Consider the following 14,503-nt stretch of genomic DNA (forward strand, 5'->3'; position numbering starts at 1 on the left):
TAGGTGAATGAATGATGAATGAATGATAGGTGGAGGTCGGAGGGGCCGTAGGTGAATGAATGATAGGTGGCGGTCGGAGGGGCCGTAGGTGAATGAATGATAGGTGGCGGTCGGAGGGGCCGTAGGTGAATGAATGATAGGTGGTGGTCGGAGGGGCCGTCGGAGGGGCCGTAGGTGAATGAATGATAGGTGGTGGTCGGAGGGGCCGTAGGTGAATGAATGATGAATGAATGATAGGTGGCGGTCGGAGGGGCCGTAGGTGAATGAATGATAGGTGGTGGTCGGAGGGGCCGTAGGTGAATGAATGATGAATGAATGATAGGTGGCGGTCGGAGGGGCCGTAGGTGAATGAATGATGAATGAATGATAGGTGGCGGTCGGAGCGGCCGTAGGTGAATGAATGATGAATGAATGATAGGTGGTGGTCGGAGGGGCCGTAGGTGAATGAATGATAGGTGGCGGTCGGAGGGGCCGTAGGTGAATGAATGATAGGTGGCGGTCGGAGGGGCCGTAGGTGAATGAATGATAGGTGGTGGTCGGAGGGGCCGTCGGAGGGGCCGTAGGTGAATGAATGATAGGTGGTGGTCGGAGGGGCCGTAGGTGAATGAATGATGAATGAATGATAGGTGGCGGTCGGAGGGGCCGTAGGTGAATGAATGATAGGTGGTGGTCGGAGGGGCCGTAGGTGAATGAATGATGAATGAATGATAGGTGGCGGTCGGAGGGGCCGTAGGTGAATGAATGATGAATGAATGATAGGTGGCGGTCGGAGGGGCCGTAGGTGAATGAATGATGAATGAATGATAGGTGGCGGTCGGAGGGGCCGTAGGTGAATGAATGATGAATGAATGATAGGTGGTGGTCGGAGGGGCCGTAGGTGAATGAATGAATGATAGGTGGTGGTCGGAGGGGCCGTAGGTGAATGAATGATGAATGAATGATAGGTGGTGGTCGGAGGGGCCGTAGGTGAATGAATGATGAATGAATGATAGGTGGCGGTCGGAGGGGCCGTAGGTGAATGAATGATGAATGAATGATAGGTGGTGGTCGGAGGGGCCGTAGGTGAATGAATGATGAATGAATGATAGGTGGTGGTCGGAGGGGCCGTAGGTGAATGAATGATAGGTGGCGGTCGGAGGGGCCGTAGGTGAATGAATGATAGGTGGCGGTCGGAGGGGCCGTAGGTGAATGAATGATAGGTGGCGGTCGGAGGGGCCGTAGGTGAATGAATGATAGGTGGTGGTCGGAGGGGCCGTAGGTGAATGAATGATGAATGAATGATAGGTGGTGGTCGGAGGGGCCGTAGGTGAATGAATGATGAATGAATGATAGGTGGCGGTCGGAGGGGCCGTAGGTGAATGAATGATAGGTGGTGGTCGGAGGGGCCGTAGGTGAATGAATGATGAATGAATGATAGGTGGTGGTCGAAGGGGCCGTAGGTGAATGAATGATGAATGAATGATAGGTGGTGGTCGGAGGGGCCGTAGGTGAATGAATGATGAATGAATGATAGGTGGCGGTCGGAGGGGCCGTAGGTGAATGAATGATGAATGAATGATAGGTGGCGGTCGGAGGGGCCGTAGGTGAATGAATGATGAATGAATGATAGGTGGCGGTCGGAGGGGCCGTAGGTGAATGAATGATGAATGAATGATAGGTGGCGGTCGGAGCGGCCGTAGGTGAATGAATGATGAATGAATGATAGGTGGAGGTCGGAGGGGCCGTAGGTGAATGAATGATAGGTGGCGGTCGGAGGGGCCGTAGGTGAATGAATGATAGGTGGCGGTCGGAGGGGCCGTAGGTGAATGAATGATAGGTGGTGGTCGGAGGGGCCGTCGGAGGGGCCGTAGGTGAATGAATGATAGGTGGTGGTCGGAGGGGCCGTAGGTGAATGAATGATGAATGAATGATAGGTGGCGGTCGGAGGGGCCGTAGGTGAATGAATGATAGGTGGTGGTCGGAGGGGCCGTAGGTGAATGAATGATGAATGAATGATAGGTGGCGGTCGGAGGGGCCGTAGGTGAATGAATGATGAATGAATGATAGGTGGCGGTCGGAGCGGCCGTAGGTGAATGAATGATGAATGAATGATAGGTGGTGGTCGGAGGGGCCGTAGGTGAATGAATGATAGGTGGCGGTCGGAGGGGCCGTAGGTGAATGAATGATAGGTGGCGGTCGGAGGGGCCGTAGGTGAATGAATGATAGGTGGTGGTCGGAGGGGCCGTCGGAGGGGCCGTAGGTGAATGAATGATAGGTGGTGGTCGGAGGGGCCGTAGGTGAATGAATGATGAATGAATGATAGGTGGCGGTCGGAGGGGCCGTAGGTGAATGAATGATAGGTGGTGGTCGGAGGGGCCGTAGGTGAATGAATGATGAATGAATGATAGGTGGCGGTCGGAGGGGCCGTAGGTGAATGAATGATGAATGAATGATAGGTGGCGGTCGGAGGGGCCGTAGGTGAATGAATGATGAATGAATGATAGGTGGCGGTCGGAGGGGCCGTAGGTGAATGAATGATGAATGAATGATAGGTGGTGGTCGGAGGGGCCGTAGGTGAATGAATGATGAATGAATGATAGGTGGCGTCGGAGGGGCCGTAGGTGAATGAATGATAGGTGGTGGTCGGAGGGGCCGTAGGTGAATGAATGATGAATGAATGATAGGTGGTGGTCGAAGGGGCCGTAGGTGAATGAATGATGAATGAATGATAGGTGGTGGTCGGAGGGGCCGTAGGTGAATGAATGATGAATGAATGATAGGTGGCGGTCGGAGGGGCCGTAGGTGAATGAATGATGAATGAATGATAGGTGGCGGTCGGAGGGGCCGTAGGTGAATGAATGATGAATGAATGATAGGTGGCGGTCGGAGCGGCCGTAGGTGAATGAATGATGAATGAATGATAGGTGGAGGTCGGAGGGGCCGTAGGTGAATGAATGATAGGTGGCGGTCGGAGGGGCCGTAGGTGAATGAATGATAGGTGGCGGTCGGAGGGGCCGTAGGTGAATGAATGATAGGTGGTGGTCGGAGGGGCCGTCGGAGGGGCTGTAGGTGAATGAATGATAGGTGGTGGTCGGAGGGGCCGTAGGTGAATGAATGATGAATGAATGATAGGTGGCGGTCGGAGGGGCCGTAGGTGAATGAATGATAGGTGGTGGTCGGAGGGGCCGTAGGTGAATGAATGATGAATGAATGATAGGTGGCGGTCGGAGGGGCCGTAGGTGAATGAATGATGAATGAATGATAGGTGGCGGTCGGAGCGGCCGTAGGTGAATGAATGATGAATGAATGATAGGTGGTGGTCGGAGGGGCCGTAGGTGAATGAATGATAGGTGGCGGTCGGAGGGGCCGTAGGTGAATGAATGATAGGTGGCGGTCGGAGGGGCCGTAGGTGAATGAATGATAGGTGGTGGTCGGAGGGGCCGTCGGAGGGGCCGTAGGTGAATGAATGATAGGTGGTGGTCGGAGGGGCCGTAGGTGAATGAATGATGAATGAATGATAGGTGGCGGTCGGAGGGGCCGTAGGTGAATGAATGATAGGTGGTGGTCGGAGGGGCCGTAGGTGAATGAATGATGAATGAATGATAGGTGGCGGTCGGAGGGGCCGTAGGTGAATGAATGATGAATGAATGATAGGTGGCGGTCGGAGGGGCCGTAGGTGAATGAATGATGAATGAATGATAGGTGGCGGTCGGAGGGGCCGTAGGTGAATGAATGATGAATGAATGATAGGTGGTGGTCGGAGGGGCCGTAGGTGAATGAATGATGAATGAATGATAGGTGGTGGTCGGAGGGGCCGTAGGTGAATGAATGAATGATAGGTGGTGGTCGGAGGGGCCGTAGGTGAATGAATGATGAATGAATGATAGGTGGTGGTCGGAGGGGCCGTAGGTGAATGAATGATGAATGAATGATAGGTGGCGGTCGGAGGGGCCGTAGGTGAATGAATGATAGGTGGCGGTCGGAGGGGCCGTAGGTGAATGAATGATGAATGAATGATAGGTGGTGGTCGGAGGGGCCGTACGTGAATGAATGATGAATGAATGATAGGTGGTGGTCGGAGGGGCCGTAGGTGAATGAATGATAGGTGGTGGTCGGAGGGGCCGTAGGTGAATGAATAGGTGGCGGTCGGAGGGGCCGTAGGTGAATGAATGATGAATGAATGATAGGTGGTGGTCGGAGGGGCCGTAGGTGAATGAATGATGAATGAATGATAGGTGGCGGTCGGAGGGGCCGTAGGTGAATGAATGATGAATGAATGATAGGTGGCGGTCGGAGGGGCCGTAGGTGAATGAATGATGAATGAATGATAGGTGGCGGTCGGAGGGGCCGTAGGTGAATGAATGATAGGTGGCGGTCGGAGGGGCCGTAGGTGAATGAATGATAGGTGGCGGTCGGAGGGGCCGTAGGTGAATGAATGATAGGTGGTGGTCGGAGGGGCCGTAGGTGAATGAATGATGAATGAATGATAGGTGGTGGTCGGAGGGGCCGTAGGTGAATGAATGATGAATGAATGATAGGTGGTGGTCGGAGGGGCCGTAGGTGAATGAATGATGAATGAATGATAGGTGGCGGTCGGAGGGGCCGTAGGTGAATGAATGATGAATGAATGATAGGTGGCGGTCGGAGGGGCCGTAGGTGAATGAATGATGAATGAATGATAGGTGGCGGTCGGAGGGGCCGTAGGTGAATGAATGATGAATGAATGATAGGTGGCGGTCGGAGGGGCCGTAGGTGAATGAATGATGAATGAATGATAGGTGGCGGTCGGAGGGGCCGTAGGTGAATGAATGATAGGTGGCGGTCGGAGGGGCCGTAGGTGAATGAATGATAAGTGGCGGTCGGAGGGGCCGTAGGTGAATGAATGATAGGTGGTGGTCGGAGGGGCCGTAGGTGAATGAATGATGAATGAATGATAGGTGGTGGTCGGAGGGGCCGTAGGTGAATGAATGATGAATGAATAATAGGTGGTGGTCGGAGGGGCCGTAGGTGAATGAATGATGAATGAATGATAGGTGGTGGTCGGAGGGGCCGTAGGTGAATGAATGATGAATGAATGATAGGTGGCGGTCGGAGGGGCCGTAGGTGAATGAATGATAGGTGGCGGTCGGAGGGGCCGTAGGTGAATGAATGATAGGTGGCGGTCGGAGGGGCCGTAGGTGAATGAATGATAGGTGGCGGTCGGAGGGGCCGTAGGTGAATGAATGATAGGTGGTGGTCGGAGGGGCCGTAGGTGAATGAATGATAGGTGGTGGTCGGAGGGGCCGTAGGTGAATGAATGATAGGTGGTGGTCGGAGGGGCCGTAGGTGAATGAATGATAGGTGGTGGTCGGAGGGGCCGTAGGTGAATGAATGATAGGTGGTGGTCGGAGGGGCAGTAGGTGAATGAATGATGAATGAATGATAGGTGGCGGTCGGAGGGGCCGTAGGTGAATGAATGATAGGTGGTGGTCGGAGGGGCCGTAGGTGAATGAATGATGAATGAATGATAAGTGGTGGTCGGAGGGGCCGTAGGTGAATGAATGATGAATGAATGATAGGTGGTGGTCGGAGGGGCCGTAGGTGAATGAATGATGAATGAATGATAGGTGGTGGTCGGAGGGGCCGTAGGTGAATGAATGATAGGTGGCGGTCGGAGGGGCCGTAGGTGAAGGGCCGTAGGTGAATGAATGAAGAATGAATGATAGGTGGTGGTCGGAGGGGCCGTAGGTGAATGAATGATAGGTGGCGGTCGGAGGGGCCGTAGGTGAATGAATGATAGGTGGCGGTCTACCCCAGGGCAGCTGTGGTTACAAATGTAGCTTACCACCACCAGGTGTGAATGAATGATGAAAGTAGCTTACCACCACCACCACCATGTGTGAATGAATGATGGGTTCCCACTTCTCTGTGAGCGCTTTGAGTATCTAATAATAGAAAAGCGCGATATAAAATCTAATCCATTATTATTATTATTATAACAAACTATAATATGACAAACTATAATATAACAAACTATAATATAACAAACTATAATATAACAAACTATAATATGACAAACTATAATATGACAAACTAATATAAAAATGTAAACGTAAAAAAAGTCTTTGCATGTCAACAACTCATTTTTAACAGAAGAGACTTGAAGATGTGTTGGTAAAATAAAAATGTATGCAACATTTTGGCCAAAGAAGCACATTTGTGTGTGTGTACGTGTGTGTGTGTGTGTGTGTGTGTGTGTGTGTGTGTGTGTGTGTGTGTGTGTGTGTGTGTGTGTGTGTGTGTGTATTTATATTCCCAGTGTGCTGAAGATGGATGATAGAGTTTCCAAACAGCATCCATCCATGCACCTCACTTATTGTAAGACCTCACTTATTGTGCCTTGTGGAGCTACATGTTACATGCTACATGCTAGTTCTTCTCATGTTAATAACAAACATGACACTGGCACACGCTGAGTTACGTCATTAGCTTGAATAGCACAAACACACACACACACACACACGCACACACACACGAACACACACACGCACACACACACACACACACACACACACACAAACACACACACACTGGATTCTGACAGCTTCTATCACCACCAAGTGGATACTATCAGTACTGCAGTGGAGTGGACGCTAGATTACGAGAGAGAATTTCTTTTGGTGAGTGACAAACTGAACTACAAAGACAATCAAATAAAAACTATACTAAATGTTGTGTTTAGTGTCAACTGATTAATTAAACTGTGTAACAATCTGAAATAATTTGCATATATTGTATTTATTATTTTTATTTATTGCGGACTACTTTCTTTAATTGATCACGGTGGGTTATTTTGCGCCATAATTACATATAAATATTTTGCATAATTTCAATATGTATTATTTAGAATGTAATAACATCCATCCAATTGTCCATATATTCATGAACTGAGCTGAATTTCCCCCACAGATCAAGAAAGTACTTTCTATTCTATTCATTCAACTGGGAATTACAATTGGGAAATAATTAGATATCTTCATCAATTTTGTGGCTGATTCATTATTTCTTCCATGAATGATTATTGAGTTATTAAAACTAAATTAATACAATTATGAATTAAATTAATTAAATTAATTCAATTTATATTTTTTATTATATTCTGTAATAAAAATGTGTGGAACTGGTTAGTAAACATTGAAGTGTAGCTCCTCCTCTAAATGCAAGTGCCCCTACAGCAGGAATACACATTCTGTATTATTACAAAATATAAAATCTGGCAAGACACCAGTTAATTGATTTTATTGTCATTAAAAGCGTGTCTATATCCTTTTTGTGTTGAGCTGTTTAAAAAAGCATAATGTTTAAAAACAATTCCTTAAATTGTCCAGTCATAGTAATAACAACTTGAAATTATTAGTAGTAATGACAAAAGTATATATTTACCTGCAATTAATCGCAAATAATTTTGAGTTTTCTATGAACAAACTGCGATTATTTGCAATTAAAAATTTTAATCATTTAACGGCCATAATACATACATGTTGACCTATTTTAATGCATATTAAATGTATACTGCTGTACAAGCTGTACACAGATTACTCTTAAGTATACCCATTTCTATACTTATTCTCTATTTAATTAACGGTGGGTTATTCTGTACCATAATTATCTATAATTATTTGTCATAATTTCAATTTGTATTATTTAGAATGTAATAACATCCATATATTCATTCAATTGTGAATTACAGTTCGGAAATCATTTGATTTCTTCATCAATTTTGTGGCTGATTCATTATTTAAACCACGACCTATTATTGAGTTATTATTGTGCTAAAAGTAAATAATATTAAGAAATTAAATGTATATATTTATTATATTTTATTACAATCAAATAATTCATTAAAACACTGGATGAAGTTTTACATTGAATGATCAAATATACAATTAAATGCAATAAAATGTTTATCAATCATATTGAAAATATGTATTACTTATTTTGTTGTTGTATTTATTGGCCTTTATTTTTTTTATTATTCGTACAATATTTTATTGCACACTATTCAAACGTACAAAGATAATAAATGATGGTCATTTGCTGCCACCTTGTGGACACATAGTGACACTGCACTGAGAACTTTCAGGCACAAGCTACAATTAGGTTCTAATATTAGAGTTTGGTAAGAATTATGGAAAAGAATAAATGTTTTTATGTATTTATACACACTCACCATCCACAAAAGTGAACCGGTGGCAAACTCTGCATACTGCTCGATGGTGGACAGGACACTGAAGATGAGACACACCAGCACCATCAGGAACCTGCCGGAAGAAGGCAAGAATTAATTGATGAATTAACACAATGTTGCATGACTTAGAATTAATTGATGAATTAACACAATGTTGCATGACTTACAATTAATTGATGAATTAACACAATGTTGCATGACTTACTTTGCCCTTCAACCAATCAGGGCTGGGATTTCATTTGATAACAATCTGGAAATAAATGGCTGTTACATTTATTAATACATTCAGTACATATATTATGTAAATATTACATATATGTTATATTTTATATTGCTACCACGGTACGTTTTTAGTCTATTTTATACCTGCATTGTCCTTTCCATCCTTACACTTTCCATCCTTTGTAACTGAGCTCCTGTGTGGAACAGTTTCCCTTGTGGATCATTCATGTTTGTCTAAGTCTAAATAACACATTTAAAAATGGCAGTCAATACGAAAATATAAAATGAAGAAAAAAAATACAGTGTACATTGAATAACTACGAAAAGGCATTTTTATAGTTTATATTTTACAATTTCATGAATTCACTGACAATTTTTTAATTCATTAAGGCATTTATTTATATCTTTAATTGGCTCAAGTATCTAAGTGTGACATCAAACAAGAATAACTTTTAGGCTGAGAACACAAATTTATAAAATGATTTTAATTTTGACACCAACAAAAAAATATAGGCTGATTTATATACAATTTGTTTACTATAAAAATATATAAAGGCCGTTATATAAATAATACATATTGATAATTTATTTACTAATTACACTATTAGTATTATATTTACCATTTATATATTTTTTTTTAGAAAAGGCTTTTTCATTGAAGTTGACAGGTCTCAATATTTGTTTTAATAAGTTCAACATGGAACTTCACTTGCATGTTTGACAAGGAGGTTAAGCTGCTATTGTCTGGGAAGGTGCTGCACTATGTACAGTATTTACAGTACGTACAGTATTTACAGTCCACTCATTCATTCACATTTGCAGGAGACCTTTAGGGGGATTTTGGGGGTGTGCTTGCAGCTTTGCCAGGTCTTTTGCAAACCAGCGGCGGGATTAAAAGCAGACTCGGTTTTGTGTGTTTTAACCATCCCAGAAATAATCCATCTTTGGAGTGCTTTTACATGACACGGTGGCCATGTTTGCATGCAGCGTCGTGATTTGGCTCACTTGAAAAAAAAAAAGAAGAGTAGTGCAGAGCAGCAGTGCTGCTGTGTACTACATACAAGCTGGATTACACGCCATATGCTGTAAGGTTATGTAAGTGTCTGTTGCTTATTATCATTCATGTGCACGGCGGATGAAATGGTTCATTCACATTATGACATTTCCCCACCTAAGTTTGCAGGGAAGAGACGGATATTCTGCCCATGGAGACAAACTTTTTCCACACAGAAGAAGTTGAAGGCTGTGGGGAACACTTTGATACATTTGCTGCGTTACACATGCTAAAACCAACACACTTTGCTAACTTGCAACTGTGAAGTTACAGCATATAAATTGTTACTTTATTGGAGTTGCTTGTACAAACCCCATTTCACTGTAATTACTGTACATGCTACTGGGAAGTCATGCAATTATTAGCCAGTCATATGCTGTGAATGTACTCTTCTTCCATGTGCCACTAAGCACATAAATGTCATATCTAATAACGTCTCATTAAAGGCCTACTGAAAGCCACTACTAGCGACCACGCAGTCTGACAGTTTATATATCAATGATGAAATCTTAACATTGCAACACATGCCAATACGGCCGGGTTAACTTATAAAGTGACATTTAAAACTTCCCGGGAAATATCCGGCTGAAACGTCGCGGTATGATGACGTATGCGCGTGACGAAGTCAGAGTAACGGAAGTTATGGTACCCCGTAGAATCCTATACAAAAAGCTCTGTTTTCATTTCATAATTCCACAGTATTCTGGACATCTTTTGCAATTTGTTTAATGAACAATGAAGGCTGCAAAGAAGACAGTTGTAGGTGGGATCGGTGTATTAGCAGTGGACTACAGCAACACAACCAGGAGGACTTTGTTGGAGCGCTAGCTGCGCTAGTCGCCGACCTCACCTTGACTTCTTACGTCTCCGGGCCGCCAAACGCATCGGGTGAAGTCCTTCGTCCTTCTGCCGATCGCTGGAACGCAGGTGAGCACGGGTGTTGATGAGTAGATGAGGGCTGGCTGGCGTAGGTGGAGAGCTAATGTTTTTAGCATAGCTCTGTGAGGTCCCGTTGCTAAGTTGCTAAGTTAGCTTCAATGGCGCCGTTAGCACAGCATTGTTAACCTTCGCCAGCCTGGAAAGCATTAACCGTGTATTTACATGTCCACGGTTTAATAGTATTGTTGATTTTCTATCTATCCTTCCAGTCAGGGGTTTATTTTTTTGTTTCTATATGCAGTTAAAGCATGATGCTATCACGTTAGCTCGTAGCTAAAGCATTTCACCGATGTATTGTCGTGGAGATAAAAGGCACTGAATGTCCATTTCGCGTTCTCGACTCTCATTTTCAAGAGGATATAGTATCCGAGGTGGTTTAAAATACAAATCCGTGATCCACAATAAAAAAAGGAGAGTGTGGAATCCAATGAGCCAGCTTGTACCTAAGTTACGGTCAGAGCGAAAAAAGATACGTCCATCACTGCCTCTCAAGTCCTTCACTGTAACGTTCCTCATCTACGAATCTTTCATCCTCGCTCAAATTAATGGGGTAATCAACACTTTCTCTGTCCGAATCTCTCTCGCTCCATTGTAAATAATGGGGAATTGTGAGGAATACTAGCTCCTGTGACGTCACGCTACTTTCGGTACAGGCAAGGCTATTTTTTTTAATCAGTGAGCAAAAGTTGCTAACTTTATCGTCGATTTTCTCTACTAAATCCTTTCAGCAAAAATATGGCAATATCGCGAAATGATCAAGTATGACACATAGAATGGATCTGCTATTCCCGTTTAAATTAAAAAAAATCATTTCAGTAGGCCTTTAATAATGCATTTATTTGATTTGTAGAATACCTTACTGAGAACCAGTGTCCTCTGCAGTGGACATTTGTTTTTTTTGCATCAGCAGGCTATTTTTTTTTCCAAACAAAAGGAACAGACCAAGAACAAATGTCCACTGCAGAGGACACTGGTTCTCAGGTTGGCTAAGTCCAGGGCCATCCATCCAACCATTTTCTACCGCTTGTCCCTTTTGGGGTCGCGGGGGGTGCTGGAGCCTATCTCAGCTGCATTTGGGCGGAAGGCGGTGTACACCTTGGACAAGTCACCACCTCATCACAGGGCCAACACAGATAGACAACATTCACACACTAGGGACCATTTAGTGTTGCCAATCAACCTATCCCCCTTTGGAGGTGGGAGGGGCCTATCCCCAGGTGCATGTCTTTGGAGGTGGGAGGGGCCTATCCCCAGGTGCATGTCTTTGGAGGTGGGAGGGGCCTATCCCCAGGTGCATGTCTTTGGAGGTGGGAGGAGCCTATCCCCAGGTGCATGTCTTTGGAGGTGGGAGGAAGCCCACACAGTCACGGGGAGAACATGCAAACTCCACACAGAAAGATCCCGAGCCAGGGATTGAACTCAGAACCTTCGTATTGTGAGGCACATGCAGTAACCCCTGTTCCACCGTGCTGCCCAACTCCAGGGCCAATTAAAAAAAATTTAAAAAACAAGCTGCGGCGCGAAAATGTCACATTCCCGGGCAACACTTTGGACACCCAGTGAAAAGTGTCGGGGTTATGGAAGGCGAAAGACTGACAGATGGGACAATGATTACTTGACCCCTTCACACACACACACACACACACACACACACACACACACACACACACACACACACACACACACACACACACACACACACACACACACACACACACACACACACACACAATTCTGTGTAAATGAAAAGCCCAAATGCACGCTAAAAGTTGGACTTGTGAGAGATGCATGCTGAGGCTCAACAGGAAGTTCATATGTTTATGAAGGAGCAGAAGGCGCAGGGGAGGGCTAAAAAGGAGCAGTTGAAGGCGAGCACTCGAGCGCCTCCCTTGGTACGCCGCTCAGAGTTGTGTCCTGGACATATGCCACTCCATTATTTGAGGAAACCACCAAAAATACAACATTGTGGTTTATACACAAGTAGTACTGTGCCAAGTTCCTCTTTTATACAATATAGCTTCCAGTATAGAAATGGGTAAACTTAAAGGTCTACTGAAATGATTTTTTTAAATTTAAACGGGAATAGCAGATCCATTCTATGTGTCATACTTGATCATTTCGCGATATTGCCATATTTTTGCTGAAAGGATTTAGTAGAGAAAATCGGCGATAAAGTTCGCAACTTTTGCTCGCTGATAAAAAAAAGCCTTGCCTGTACCGGAAGTAGCGTGACTTCACAGGAGCTAGTATTCCTCACAATTCCCCATTGTTTACAATGGAGCGAGAGAGATTCGGACCGAGAAAGTGACGATTACCCCATTAATTTGAGCGAGGATGAAAGATTCGTAGATGAGGAACGTTACAGTGAAGGACTTGAGAGGCAGTGATGGACGTATCTTTTTTCGCTCTGACCGTAACTTAGGTACAAGCTGGCTCATTGGATTCCACACTCTCTCCTTTTTCTATTGTGGATTACGGATTTGTATTTTAAACCACCTCGGATACTATATCCTCTTGAAAATGAGAGTCGAGCACGCGAAATGGACATTTAAAGTGACTTTTATCTCCAAGACAATACATCGGTGACACACTTAGCTACTGAGCTAACGTGATAGCATCGTTCTCAAATGAAGATAGAAACAAAATAAATAAACCCCTGACTGGAAGGATAGACAGAAGAGCAAAAATACTATTAAACCATGTACATGTAACTACACGGTTAAAAATTCTCAGCCTGGTAAGGCTTAACAATGCTGTTGCTAACGACGCTAAGGCTAATTTAGCAACTTAGCAGCCGGACCTCACAGAACTATGATAAAACATTAGCGCTCCACCTACGCCAGCCAGCCCTCATCTTCCCATCAACAGCCGTGCTCACCTGCGTTCCAGCGATCAACGGCGCGACGATGGACTTCATCCGTGGGTTTGGCGGCAAGCATCAGCTAGGCGTCTTCTATCAGGGTAAGTAGTCCTTGTTGTGTTGCTGTAAGTATTGTACTTAGCCGCTAAGACACCGATCGATCCCACCTACAACTATCTTCTTTGCAGCCTCCATTGTTCATTAAACAAATTGCAAAAGATTCACCAACACAGATGTCCAGAATACTGTGGAATTTTGTCGAAGAAAACAGAGCTTTTTGTATTGTGTCCAATAGGGCCCAAACACTTCCGTGCATTTTATGACGTACCACGCATAAATCATATCCAAAGGAGATTTTCAACCGGAAGTGTGGCGGGAATTTTAAAATGTCACTTTATAAGTTAACCCGGCCGTATTGGCATGTGTTTCAATGTTAACATTTCATCATTGATATATAAACTATCAGACTGCGTGGTCAGTAGTAGTGGCTTTCAGTAGGCCTTTAAGAGTAGTCTGTGTACAGCAGTATACATTTAATATGCACTAAAATAGGTCAACATGTATGTGTTAGGGCTGTTAAACGATTACAATATTTAGTTTGTTCATAGTTAACTCAAAAAATTGTGTTTAATTGCAGGTAAATATATATTTTTGTCATTAATAAGTGTAAACTAGAGAGATCATTTTCAAGTTCAGAATAATTGTACACAAGTTATCACACAACTTTGTGTTCCCATGAGTTCAGGTCGCCCTGCGAGAAGACAGAAGCTGTCTTTGATCTTATCAAGCAAAAGGCTTGTAAACCTCCACAGTGTGCGATGGGATGCGACGTGGAGGTGTCGGTTTCTTTCATCTATTGGACAGCCACAGGAAGACCTTGTCATGACCCGAGGTCTACAAAGCAGAGAGGGGGCAAAGCTGACACCACTCCAGGCACCTTTTCTTTGAACTGTTTATGAGCCCCCCCCCCCCCCTTAGGAGCAGCTGCGTAATGTGATGTCATGTAATCAGAAAATGCCCAAATAAAGGAGGAGCGCGTTGGGACTGCCTTCAGAGCGTGGTGGGAGGGTGTAGCTGAGTGGGCAGCCCCAGACGTTTCTCCTCATCAGCCAAATTGAATCCTGTCTCTGTCTGATTCCTTGCTTCTTGTCTTGTCTAATAGATGTCATCAGTGTTTGAACCTTTATTTATTTATATATATTTATATATATATTTATTTATT

General features: G+C 44.6%; 1 protein-coding gene across 5 annotated transcripts in view; it reads right to left on the reverse strand.

Annotated features, from left to right (window-relative positions):
• The window catches only part of kcnq1.2 (potassium voltage-gated channel, KQT-like subfamily, member 1.2), a 435,625-nt gene that overhangs the window by 382,563 nt on the left and 38,559 nt on the right, over positions 1 to 14,503 (reverse strand). For all 5 annotated transcript variants that reach the window (XM_062061243.1, XM_062061246.1, XM_062061245.1 and 2 more), the window contains exon 3: positions 8,189 to 8,279. In XM_062061243.1, the coding sequence (XP_061917227.1) occupies positions 8,189 to 8,279 (91 nt within the window). The remainder of the gene's footprint in view (positions 1 to 8,188; positions 8,280 to 14,503) is intronic.

This window comes from Entelurus aequoreus, linkage group LG10 (genome assembly GCF_033978785.1).
Source record: "Entelurus aequoreus isolate RoL-2023_Sb linkage group LG10, RoL_Eaeq_v1.1, whole genome shotgun sequence".
Taxonomy (NCBI): domain Eukaryota; kingdom Metazoa; phylum Chordata; class Actinopteri; order Syngnathiformes; family Syngnathidae; genus Entelurus; species Entelurus aequoreus.